We start from the raw sequence: 12449 nt of genomic DNA, 5'->3' as shown, positions 1-12449 counted from the left end.
GTCCCCAAAAGGACGACGCGCAGTCCGTGCGTGCGGCTGCGTCTCCTCGGCCGCTGTCGCTGGCCGCTGGTGCACCTTCGTCGGCTACTGCCTCCGCCGAGAGGCTGCACTCGTCCGCCTCGAGGCAGGCGGAGGCGGCGGTAGCAGCGGCGGCGGCGGCAGCGGCGGCGGCGGCGGCGGCGGCGGCGGCGGCGGCAGCGGCGGCGGCGGCAGCAGCGGTAGCGGCGGCGGCGGCGGCGGTGGCGGCGGTAGCAGCGGTAGCAGCGGCGGCGCCGGCGGCGCCGGCGCGCGGTGGGGAGGTGCGCTCGTGGTGCTGCGGCCCGAGCTGCTCCGTGCTTCAGACGACGAGCTACCGGCGACGCACGCGGCGATGCTCCGCGCCCTCGCGCGCCGGACTTGTCCGAGACATGTCCGCGACACGTCCGCTGGCCTCGTCCACAGGCGATGTTGCGCGCTCTGTGCGCTGTTGCGAAGCGAACGACGCTGCAGCAGGGGCCGCCCTCCGCAAGCCGCCGCTGCCGCCTCCAAAGATGCCTCCGCCGAACGCCGAACGCCACCCGCGAGACCCCCCCCCCCCCCTCTTCCAGACCACCGCAGACCACCGCCGCACTCTCGGCCTCGTCACCAACCTCCCCTCACCCCCCCCGCTACCACCCCCACCCACCCACACGCAGGCGCTCGCGACCGTGCGCGCCGCCCACACCCTCTGCGGATCACAAGCCCTCGCGGCGGCGGAGGCGGTGCACGCGTCGCTGGCCGCGGCGGAGCTGCGCGAGCTCGCCTCCTCGGACGCCACCGACGTCGACGACGTCACCGACGACGCCGACGACGCCACCGAAGACGACGACCGCGGGAGCACCGACGACCGCGGGGGCAGGCCGGCGGCGGCGGCGCTCGCTATGCGCAAGGCCGGGCCCCCTCGGGTCCCGCCGTTAGCCGGGTTGGGCGGGGCGATGGTCGAGGCGGAGGAGGCGCTGCTGGCGCCGTCGCCACTGCCCAGGCGGCCTGGCGACGCGCAGGAGGAGCACGAACCGCCGTGGCCCTCTCCCCTCTCACGGTGCTCCTCTGCGGGCGCTGGCTAGTGAGGTCTGAGTGTGGTGAGAGCAAGCGCAGCGAACAGGCCCGCCAGTTGTCTCTTGTTCCCCTGCGTTAGTAAGGAAGAGAGGAAAGAGACAACCCAATCACACTTGGAGCACTTGGAGTGCAGTCAGTAACCTCACATCCAGGGGTCACGCGATATCTCTCTTTTTGAGACGCTGTGCACTGAGAGCCCGACGCACACAGCGCGCAGTGCGAGAGCTCTGAGGAAGATCGCAATGGAAAAAATAAAGCCCAAGCGTTTAAAGGACGAGGAGCCGGCCGAAGAGCAGACGGATGCGGAGCAAGGCTCAGCGGCAGCCCTCCCACCCACGCCACTGCCTAGCCCAGTCGCCGACGGACCGACGAGCGCGTGGGACCGGGTGCGGCCGAACCTCCCGGGTGCGGTGGTCTCCAAACGGTCTGGCACTCTAACCCCGCCGCGGGTCACACGCGGGAGCTCGAGCGGCTCTCTGTACTCCCCACGAATCAAGCGCAACGGCTCCTTCCGCTCCCTCACGAGCCTCCGTGAAAACACCGCCGCGTGGTCCGCGCAACTGCATGGGATCGTCAACAGTATCGACGCCGTTTGGATGCAGTCCCAGCAGCGGCGAGGCGCAAAGTGGGTCTCCGCCGATTCCGAGGCGCGGACCGCAGCTAGCTCTCGCGACGAGTGCGACCATCAAACCCGACACATGCGCGATATTCTGCAGCAGTGAGTGGACTGCTTCCCTGCAGTCGTAGCCCCTTGTGCTCACGCGGCGGTTCACCCTTCACACGAGCCCGGATTCAGCGCCCTCTCTCCGCCCCCCAGGCGCGGGCGCTCTCGTCCCGTCGCGGTCCATATGCGTGGCAGACGAAGCTACTTGCCTTTCTCCACAGCCCGCGCCTGCAGGCCGGCTGCCTCTTCCTCCCGCCCGCCCGCCCCCTACTGCTCCCGACGCAGCTCTACACACGCGGAGGGTCGGCTCACCCCCATGAGCTGTCGATGACCCTTCTGACCCGGATCCTTCCCGGACTCGACCCCGACCCTTCCCTGCCCTTTCCCTGCCCTTTCCCTGCCCTTTCCCGGACCCTTCCCGGACCCTTCCCGGAGCGACCCTTCCCTTCCCCACAGGCGCTGTTGACACTGCTGCTCGTCTGCGACGTGATCGCCGTCTTTGGCGAGCTCTTTATCGACGCCGAGTTCCCCTCGTGCATGTACGTCCTCCGCGACGCGATTCCCTGCTGCGACAGCGGCTGCATCGGCGCCGGAGACTACAGCGCCGCCGCCGCCGCCGACGCCATTCAGTGCCTCCTCCTCGGCGGCCGCAAGGAATGAATGGACTGAATCATTGAAGGTTGCCCACTGCTACTAGGACCATCCTCTCGCTCGGCAAGAGCGTGCAGGCCCGTCCGCTACTACCTCTACTCCACTGCGCCACTCTCTCTCTCTCTCTCTCTCTCTCTCTCTCTCTCTCTCTCTCTCTCTCTCTCACCTAGTCACCTTCATTGCCATGCCATCCATCATTCCACGAATCTTCTCTGTCATCCCTCATTCTCATTCTCGCCGTGATGACAGGGCGACCTGCACCTCGAGCACGACGAGACGAGGGCCGAGAGCCGCGCCGCGGAAGGCAGAGCAACGTCAGTCAACTCACTGAGTACTCATGATTCATCAGGCGGAGATCTGCGCCGGGCAAGGCGACAGCCACACACCAGAGCTCCAAAAGATCGACACGCCCTTTAGAGCTCAAGGTCTGCTCTCTGCTGAACCACTTTAGGCCACAGCCACCTTGACTCGACCGGCAGGATCGGGTGCGACAGCCACAAGCACGATTTGGCCCACAAGTTCCACAAGTTCCTCTTCCGAGTCTCGCTGACGGTGTGCCAGGGTTGTGCTCGAGAGCGGCTGCCTCGCCTACTTGATAACGCACTCTATCAACTGTTTGATGAAGGTGCTCGTCGTGTTTGAGCTCGAGCTGCTCGGCCTGATCGCCAGCCTCGACCGAGCCTTCTTCCGGCAACCTGCTCCTGCGTGTGTTCGACCCAACCCATTCCATCATTGCTCATTGATTGGGTGGTTCATACTTGCGCAGGAACCCGCTCTACGTGCTCGACCTCATCGTCATCACCGTCTCGCTCGGCCTCGAGACCGTCTTCAGAGTCTTCTCCATGCCCGAGCAGGACCGAGATCACCCGAGATCACCCGAGATCACCCGAGATCACCCGAGATCACCCGAGATCACCCGAGACCATCTCCGCGTCTTCTCCACGCGCACACCGGAACCGGACCTTGCACTTGAAACGCCGCGTGGGGCTCCTGTCTCTCCTGGACGTGAAGACGAGGGTTGCCACCCCTTAGCCTTGCCCCACTACAATGCGCGTGTGGAGCCGTCCACCTCACAGGATCAGCTGACTCACAGCTGACCCTGCTGTCCCCTCCTCCGCTAGGACCTCGCCATGGCACTGATCATCGTCCGCCTCTGGCGCTTTGTCCGCATTGGCCACGGCATCTTTGCGTCGACGCACTCGGTCCGAGATCACCCGAGATCACCCGAGATCACCCGAGATCACCCGAGATCACCCGAGATCACCCCGACACTGTCCACGGCCTCCTCGCGCCGACGCACTCAATCCAAGAGAGAGCAAGATGGCCTGAAGGTGGCCTGAAGAAGGCCCGAGGTTGCCCGGGAGCAGGTCGCCAAGGAGAAGAGCGACAAGCTGCACGCGGAGATCCGCGCCCTCGAAGAGGAGTACACCCGCGCGCTCAACCAGGCGGCCTCCCTCGCCACGACGACTCGCCCCACGAGGCTACGCCCCGGCGCGGGTGGGCGTGGAGAGCGGTCCGATCGTTGGAATGAAGGCTGCCGGCTGACTGTCCTCCCTAGGCTGGCTTCGGCGCCGTCGAGCACGAGCGGGTCCCCCTCGGTGACTCGTCCGCCGCCGTTCCGCGGGCGTTCGGCGAGTGAGGCGAGCGCGGCGACGCACGACTTGCAGGGCGCGGGTGGCGAGAAGCTGGCCGATGGCGTAGCCGCGGCCCTCTCGCAGCGCAGCAACACGCCGACCAGCCCGGTCGGCGCTCCAGCCATGCGCCGCCCGCCCGCCGCCGCTCCGTTGGGCGCCGCGCACAGGGCGCTGCAGCTCGGCCCGAGTAGCAGCGCAGCGCGCACGGGGATGCCAGGGGTAGGGACGGGGATGGGGGCGGGGGAGGCGGCGGCGGCGGAGCGGCAAGCACCGCCGGCAGCGGAACCGGAACCGGCGGAAGGGGCTGCCGCGGCGGAGAGCGTCGAGTTGGAGCTCGACGCTCTCGACATGTCGACATAAGCGCACGCGCCGGGACGCACGCCGGGACGCACGGCGGGAGCGACGTGTCGTGGGTGCGTTGGGGTGCGTGGCCGTGGGCGTGGCCGAGCGTGGGGCCCTGGCCGCGTGCGCGCGGTGGAGCTCTTTTCGTTTTTTTCGGCGGTCACCGGGGTTTATACTTTATTTTTCGCGCCGAGATCCGCACACATGCACACACGCTCACACTAATGTTACACATACAGCGCAAGACCCGGCTTTTTCTTGTTTTATTATACGCACGTGCATCTAAGTCTTGTGGTGTGTGGCTTTCACGTCCCTCGAGCTTCGCCAAAGCTCCCACTCCTCGTCCGTGTAAAGCCGTATGCGGCGCCCGAGGCGGCGCGCTCGCGGAGCTTCGCGAAGCGCCGCATCTCCGGGTGAAGCGTCCTCCAGCGTCGATCCTGTCGCCGGCGAGCTCCTCGATGCAAACTGCCCCCACCACGATGGCCACGTACTGGGCTGGGTTTTTAGGCATTGTGGGGTTGGCACTCCCATCGACCCTCATGACCTCCTGCGGTCTCTGAGATGGACACCAGTGGGTGTGGGACCACAGCCAGGATACACTCGAAGGCTGGGTAAGCAGTAGAGGTCGATACTCGACGCGTCCCACATGGTCTGTGTCGCTGTCGGCACGCTGTCGACAGGACGTCGAGCGACACCGGTGGCAGTGCCACCCAGGAGTGGTCGGGCGGTCTCCCGTCATGAGAGAGTCACCATGTGATCCGTATGATGATTCCTGACAACCGCCTCAGTCAACTTTCGTCACAGTTCCCGCTCTGAGAGGAGCTGCGGGTCAGTTTGACAGCTGGAGCTGTGTCGCCGGCGTGCGGCGGCCTGCCTCCGGAGGTGCCTCTGAGGTGGACATTTTTTGGTCACCGTGAGAGAACGCGTTCGAATTTTTACTCCGGAACTTCAACTCCACACGCGCACCGGCCAGGGCTACAATAGTGCCAGTGAGGCGAAGGCGCGAGTCGGAAGGCCGCGACCGGGATTTGGTCCCGACACTTTCCTACAATCGCTGTGAACCCAGCCACGTAGACCTTGGTCACTCGGCGCTCTCGGAACAGCGTGGACAGCCCCGCGAGAGCGCGGCGAGTCTTGGCAACGGCAATCACGCCGCCCACCCTCGCGTCGAGCCGGTGCGCAGGCGAGGGCGCGGGGAGCGGTGCTAGCGAGGCCCGTTGGGAGGGCGCCGTGAGCAGCAACGGGAGAGCGTCGCACAGAGTGACGCGCCCCACTTCTTCCGGGTGCCCGCCCATCCCGTACTGTGCACGCCGGGAGGCTTGAAGACCACCGCCAGCTCGTCATCCTCGTGAAGAACCTCAAAGCGCCCACCTCTCCCGCTTCGCCTCGGTCAGTTCTTCAAAGAACCTCTCGACGCGCCGCACCTCTGGCGTCGATAGTGGCGCGGGCAACGGGTTGTTTCGAGGGTTGTTCAGCGTGAGGACATCTCCAGAGTGGACTCGGGCGGCTCCATGCGCCGTCCGTCCGTTGAGCAAGAACTCACCCCGTTGCGCCGCATTGTTCGCCTGCGTCCGGCTGGTGAGTGCCGGGAAGACGGTCCCGTCCGCACAGAAACGTGACAGAGGCGTGCTCTCGGCGACTGACGCGCCCGTGCCGCCAAGTTCCGCGGACGGGCCCCTCCACCCTTCATGTAGTCCCCACCGACGTTCGTGCGATCATTCGTCTGCGACGTCTTTTCTTCTTTTTTCGAGAGAGATTTTTCAATGCCAATAGCAATACCAAGCAACTCTAACACTCACACATAATTGTCTTTTTTAGTGGACGGGGGCGCAGTACTACGACGCGAAGTGCAAGTGGGTCGAGAAAGCCATAAGGCGGCTGGTGCTCGTGGACACTTTGGGTGGCATTGCGCCACACCCACCAAGCAGTTCCTCCACGTGTTCGCCAAGGAAGCGGTGGGCACCAACACGGACCGGACGGACGGTGTATGGGGCGGCGTCGGCGAACGCCTCCTCCTTTGTCGTCCACCACACGGACACGCAGCAGATCTTTATGGCGGCGGTGGCGGGCGACGCCGACAAACATCAACAAGCAGGCGCGCAAGATGCGTACCAACGGGGTCTACTGCTCAACTCCCCTGAGCGTGCCAATTAAACGGCCAGCAAACGGCTTGGCCACAGTGGGGGGTGCCCGGATTAGTCCCCACAGACGCTGTCGTGGGATCGCTTGTCATGTTAGGTTTCGTTAGGAGAGAGTGAGAGATTTTTGAAAACAATCTTTCTTTCTCAAGGTTAGTTAGGTGAAGAACAGTCTGGCTCGGACTGGACACCAGGACACCAGCGCGGTCTGGGTGGACGCGGGACAGAAGACGACGACACGCGCCGACACACAGACAATAAAACTCAAAGAAAGAAAGAAAGAAAAGAGACACGCCCAAGGGAGGGATGGGAGGACGGCACGCCGCCACCACACAGGTAGGTAGGTAGGTAGAAAGGTGAAGAACAGCCAGGCTCGGACTGGACACCAACGCGGTATGGGTGGACGCGAGACAGATGATGACGACACGCACGAGCGACACACAGACACAAACAAGCTCACAAGACACACAGCCAGCTGGCTGCCACACACCCTGAGTTGGCGTGGTACACATAACTCAGGGCCACATTCTTCCTGTCGCCCCCCCCCAGCACTCCACACAGGGATTTTAAGGAGAGGAGTAAAACTCAAAGAAAGGCGGAAAACTCGTTGCGCAGCTGTGAGCGCTTCAGAGCGGTGTTTCGACACCGATATCGTTCAAGGAGAACACTGTTCAAAATCCGCTGTTCACACTTCACAGGTAAGTGTAAGCGGAGCAGCTTAGTAGATACAGCGAATCCTTTGTGTTCACACCTGCAAGAGCAGGTGTGAACCGATTTCGGCCTTAGCCGTCGGTATGCCAATAGCGTGCTAGCCAAGTAGTACGCAGTTGGATTCCGAGGGTGTCCCATCACAAGTTTGGCTGCCGACAGACAAGATTGTCCCTTAGTCGACAGCACCCCCGCCGTTGGACGGTGCTCTGATTCTTTTTCGCACAACACTGGGCACGGGACTGGCGCGCACCAGCTCCAGTGGTGTACCTGTGTTAGTGCCAGTGCGCGCCAGTCCCGTAAAGAAAGAAAGAAAACAGACAAGCAAAGGGAGGGATGGGAGGACGGCACGCCGCCACCACACAGGGATTTTAAGGAGAGGGGTGTGATGCGCTAGCCGTCGCCCACCCTAGGGAGTCTGCCTCTTCCTATCTCTTTTCGCAGTCTCCCGCCGCTTCTCGCTGCAACCTTCATGCCACCTCGCGGCCGTCCCACTCTCGTCGTTCTCTCCCTTGTCACTTCCTCCTCTCTCCCGTCATTCTCTTCTCGCCAGTCCCGTAAAGAAAGAAAGAAAACAGACACGCCAAACGAGGGATGGGACGAGGACAGGGTCCCCACTCGCAGCGCGGTGCGCGGTGGACTCCCACATCCACTGGCGGTCTCATCTCAGTCTAGCGACCTGCCTCCAGCTTGTCGCTGGCAGTCTCTCCTACCACAGGCACACTGACACAGGGGTGGCAGGGGCGGCGGCACGAGTCTCCCACACACTATGCGGGCCTCACTAGAGGTGCGGCCTGTGCGTGTCCTCGCCCTTGAGGGGGGAGGGGAAGGGGCTGTGTGTCTGTGCATGTGTTGTGTTGTGTGTGTGTGTGTGTGTGTGTGTGTGTGTGTGTGTGTGTGTGTGTGTGTGTGTGTGTGTGTGTGTGTGTGTGTGTGTGCGTGTGCGTGTGCGTGTGCGTGTGCGAGCCGCCCTGAACGCCACGAGCGCGCCGCGAGCGCCGTAGCGCCGGCGAGCGCCGTCGGCAGCGCGCGACCGCCAGTCCCGTGCCGAGTATTCCTCCTAAGATTCTTTTTCGAGGTTGAGGCTCGGCTGCGACCGACGCACAAGTTACAATTGTACACAATGGCCGCTGCGCTGCCGCTCCTCGCCACGTGCTCCCTCCTCGTCGACCCCTCGATAGGCCGCCGCGCCGCGCTCGCGACCGTCCCTGCCGGCATCGCCGCGCTGGGCGGGACGCGCGAGGCCAGAGCGCTCTCTCCCTGCCCGCCCGGCGCAAACAACTGCCTCTCCACCGCCGCGCCCTCGCCCGTTGGGAAGCTCGCGACGTGGAAGTTTCCCAAGGGCATGGACAAGGCTGCCGCCATCGACTCGCTCGAGAAGGTTCTCGACTCGTACCCGCAGGCCTCTGCTGCCCGTGTCGCCTCTCCCCGGAGCCCTTCCCGAGCCCGTCCGAGCCGTCCCTACAGGCGGGCCAGGCTGACGTGGACAAGGGTGGCTGGAGCCGCGTCGACGACAAGCTCGCCTCCGCCGGCTACGCGCGGCTCGAGTTCCGCTCTGGCCTCGGCAACATGGCGCGCTTCTTCAACGGCGGAAAACCGTTCGTGGATGACCTGGAGCTGTCGGTGGAGGACGGGTTCGCGTGCATCCGCTCCTCCTCGCGTGTGGGCGACTCGGACCTCGGCGTCAACAAGAAGCGGGTCAACTTCATCGCCGCGGCGCTGCGGTCAAGCGGGTGGGACGCGCCCGACGTGCAGTGAAGGCTGAGAGAGACGCTCTAATAATCCATGACCATGTTCCGCTTGGCACGCCCTCGCGCCCTGCTGTGCGCCGGCACGGGCCACGCGCCCCGCGCTGCTGCGTTAGGTATGCAGTTAGCGAAAACAAGAGACACAGGTCACAGCCGCTCCTCAGTCCTCACACCCCATCACCAAAATCAAGAATTCAAGATGCATCGCGCATTGGTCCCAGCGCAGGCGCTGCCGCAGGGCTGGAGGATGCTCGGCTCGCGTTGACCGCTGTGCTTGCCGCGTGGGGCCCTCGGCCGTCGTGAGGAACACTTGGAATTCACAGCACAAGCTTTGCCTGCAGCGAAAAACAACGCCCGCCGGTGAAAAAGTGAGGCGTCGTCTGTACTCGCCAGGGGTATCGCAGCGCCAGCCAGCGTCCCCACACGAGTGGAAGGGCCGAAGATGTCGTTCGACATCCCGCTCTCCGCGTACGGAAGACGCGTCGGGCCGTCGCGCTTCTCCGCTGGCCCGCTGCAGGAGGTTATGAAGCAGGAGGGCGCGCACGTCATGGCCCAGGGCGTGCCGCCGGTGACAGCCTTGCCCATCGCTAGCCTTTCGGCGACGCTCGCCGACGGCAGCACTGTCGAGCTCGATGCCGTTGAGACCCGCAACGCACAGCGCTACGCGCCATTCGCGTGGGCTCCGCTCCGCTCGTGGCTGCTGGAGCACGTGCGAGAGCAGCACAGCCCGCCGAGTGAGCACTGGGACGTGAGCATAACCGCTGGCTCAATGCTCGGGATCGACGCGGTCTTGCGCCTGCTGCTCGACCCGGGCGACGCCGTCCTGTGCGAGGAATTCACCTTCCTCGCGTCCAAGGACAACCTCCTCGCGGCGGGCGCCACCCTCCTCCCGCTGGCGATGGACGAGGACGGCCTCCTGCCGAGCGCAGTCGAGGAGGAGTGCGAGGCGCGGCTGGCGGCGGGGCTGCCGCTGCCAAAGCTGCTCTACACGATCCCCGTCGGCCAGAACCCAACCGGCTCGCGGCTGCGGCCGGACCGGTATGCCGCCGTCTACTCCGCCGCGCGCAGGTACGGGCTCGTCATTGTCGAGGACGATGCTTACTACTACATGCAACACAGGGCGGCGCGGCCCGACATGCCCCTGCCCGGGCTGAGTGGGCTCGGGCCCAGCTTCCTCTCTCTGGACGAGGACGGGCGCGTCGTGCGCCTCGACACCTTCTCGAAGCTCCTCGCGCCCGGCTTCCGGCTCGCGTGGGTGACTGCGCCGTCTCCCTTCGTTGCAAAGGCGAGAGGAGCCGAGAGGAGGAGAGGAGCCGAGAGGAGCCCGAGGTGAGCCGAGAGGAGCCCGGGGTGAGCCGAGATTGGCCGAGCTTGGCCAATCTCGCCGCAAAGGTGGACGGGCTGCAGTACATGTCGTCGCAGTGGGGCAGCACGCTCTCGATGCTGCTGCTCGCAAAGATGCTCGCGGCGCCCGGCTGGCTGCTCGGCCACGTCACGGCGCTGCAGGCGGCGATGCGGACGCGCTGCCTGGCCCTCCTCGCGGCCGCCGAGGAGCACCTCGGGGGCGTCGCCACCTGGAGCGTGCCGCAGGCGGGGATGTTCCTATGGCTGACCCTGGCGGCGGACTACGAGCCGGGGCCGCTGCTCGAGGCGTTGAGGCGGCACGGGGTCGCGGTGATTCCGGGCGAGAGCTGCGCCGCCGCGCCGCCACCGGCGGGCCGCCGCCACTTGAGGCTCACATATGTCATCGACCCCGACCAGTACAATGAGGGCGTTAGGAAGGTGGCGCGCGTTCTCGGTTCTGCGCGCGTGAACATCTGACTCGCTTTTATTCGCGATGTCGAGTATACGCAAATAAGATTCGTGTGAGCTGTGACGGCTGAGAAGGCCGTTGATACATAAAAACACGGTGCCGGCGCGGCACACGCGGCGCGAGCCGCGCGACCGGAGATGGGTGAAACGACATGGTGGTGGCGCGATTTCTTCTTTCATATTTTTAGTTCAGGGCACAGTCGATCCTCTCGTTTGCACCTGCCGATCGCATTCGCAATGGCCTGGCGCGTCGCAGGGCGTGATATCCCGCTTGCCTTGAGTAGCTCAAGGAATTTCACACGCCCTGAGCTCTCAACAGCCTTCACCAGCGCTGGTAGCGAGCTGGTTGTGGCGCAGCTCTGCAACACATCCATCACCGCCGTGTCCACGCCGGCCTCGGCGAGCAGATCCTGCAACGTTCGCACGTTGGGTGGCCTCTCCTCCTCCGGGCAGGGCTGTGGGCCGTGCAGAAGCATTTTGATAGCTCGGTCTGCCAGCTCGCGGGTCAACCCACTCGCAAAGGCTGTCTGGACGAAGCGGCCCCGCAGTGCCTCGCCGCCGTCTTCTGATACCAGGTCACGGTCGTCGATCGCCACCCAATTCGTGCTGCCATGAAGGCCTCCCAATCCGTGCTCCGACAGCCAGCTGAGGATCTCCTTCGGGCGGACGCGCGAAACGCGGTCCATGGAGCCGCTGAGCTGCGGTGTCGCGCCAATGCAGTCGACTCTTCTCTCGTGCAGACATCGTTTGATGCGGCTACTGAGTGACGTGTCACGCCGCCAGTCGGTGGACAGCACAACTGCGGCACGTGTGGACTCGGCGATTCTTTGCAGCTCTGCACACGGCGCGGCCTCCAGCCTTGTCTCGTGTTTGCAGCAGAGCACGCCATCCACGTCCAGGAATACGATCGGCCGGGTCTTCGTACTGCTGCCACTGTCTCCGCTGCTGCCGGTGCCGGTGTCGGCCATATATCAACGTGCTGGAATTCCTCTTTGCATCGTGAAATGTGAGCAGGGTTCCGGCTGTTCGGGGGTAGGGTAGGGTGCGCCGGATCGCGGTCTGCTACCCCTCATTTGGGCATGTAACGGACGTCTCTTGTGGGCGGCCACCCCCCAACCCCCTACCCCCCTACAATCCGGGGGGTGTACTCTACCCACCCCAAAAAAACAGCCGGAACCCAGGCGCCAGGGGTCCGAGAGTGTCACTTGCTCGTCAATAAAACAAACGCTTGCGAAGAGGCAAGAAGGTGGCACAAAACTACTGACCACCCTACAGTACAAGCCCGCCTCAACCCACTTTACCCATGTGCATACTATTATACTACTACTCTATGCACTTATAGTATCTGCCTACATTCTCTCTCTACGAATACGATGACCACGTGTGCCCCCCAAGGCACCGCTCTCCCCTCTCAGGACTCAGCTCTCACCGTCTCGGTACTTGTCTCGGGCTCAAGTCCTTTCTCATTTGCAGCACGCCAATCGCACCGAAGCGAAAATTGATCGACGGCGACACCGGGAGCTCCGCACTGGGCTCGGCGGAAGCCTCCGACGATGTCAGGTCGCCAGACGGCGGCAGTGCGGCCCCAGCCGCCGGCTGCTGCTGCGTGTCACCCTTTGAGCCACAGCGGGGCGAAGGGGGGCGCGAGTCGGCAGAGTATAGGCGGCCTCGGATGGCC

General features: G+C 64.3%; 4 protein-coding genes across 4 annotated transcripts; 3 read left to right on the top strand and 1 right to left on the bottom strand.

The window, feature by feature from the left end:
• Positions 1–2065: 2065 nt before the first annotated feature.
• Positions 2066–4383, top strand: EMIHUDRAFT_461000 (hypothetical protein; the record flags this gene model as incomplete). Its single annotated transcript, XM_005794193.1, has 7 exons — positions 2066–2367; positions 2436–2470; positions 2841–2941; positions 3015–3094; positions 3156–3222; positions 3511–3591; positions 3757–4383. The coding sequence occupies 7 exons, from the start codon at positions 2066–2068 to the stop codon at positions 4381–4383; spliced, it is 1293 nt and encodes a 430-aa protein (XP_005794250.1).
• A 3951-nt stretch (positions 4384–8334) lies between these two features.
• Positions 8335–8969, top strand: EMIHUDRAFT_194356 (hypothetical protein; the record flags this gene model as incomplete). The annotated part of the gene is made up of 2 exons (XM_005794192.1): positions 8335–8592; positions 8679–8969. 2 exons carry the CDS (start codon positions 8335–8337, stop codon positions 8967–8969), a joined length of 549 nt encoding a protein of 182 aa, XP_005794249.1.
• A 432-nt stretch (positions 8970–9401) lies between these two features.
• EMIHUDRAFT_95037 (putative aminotransferase) lies at positions 9402–10780 on the top strand (the record flags this gene model as incomplete). The annotated part of the gene is made up of 2 exons (XM_005794191.1): positions 9402–10214; positions 10352–10780. The coding sequence occupies 2 exons, from the start codon at positions 9402–9404 to the stop codon at positions 10778–10780; spliced, it is 1242 nt and encodes a 413-aa protein (XP_005794248.1).
• A 167-nt stretch (positions 10781–10947) lies between these two features.
• On the bottom strand, positions 10948–11739 carry EMIHUDRAFT_194354 (hypothetical protein; the record flags this gene model as incomplete). The annotated part of the gene is made up of 1 exon (XM_005794190.1): positions 10948–11739. The coding sequence occupies one exon, from the start codon at positions 11737–11739 to the stop codon at positions 10948–10950; it is 792 nt and encodes a 263-aa protein (XP_005794247.1).
• Positions 11740–12449: the final 710 nt, after the last annotated feature.

The sequence above is a fragment of the Emiliania huxleyi genome, assembly GCF_000372725.1.
Source record: "Emiliania huxleyi CCMP1516 unplaced genomic scaffold EMIHUscaffold_1, whole genome shotgun sequence".
NCBI lineage: Eukaryota > Haptophyta > Isochrysidales > Noelaerhabdaceae > Emiliania > Emiliania huxleyi.
The sequence above is the reverse complement of the archived record's forward strand: the minus strand, read 5'-3'. Positions and strand labels throughout refer to the sequence as shown.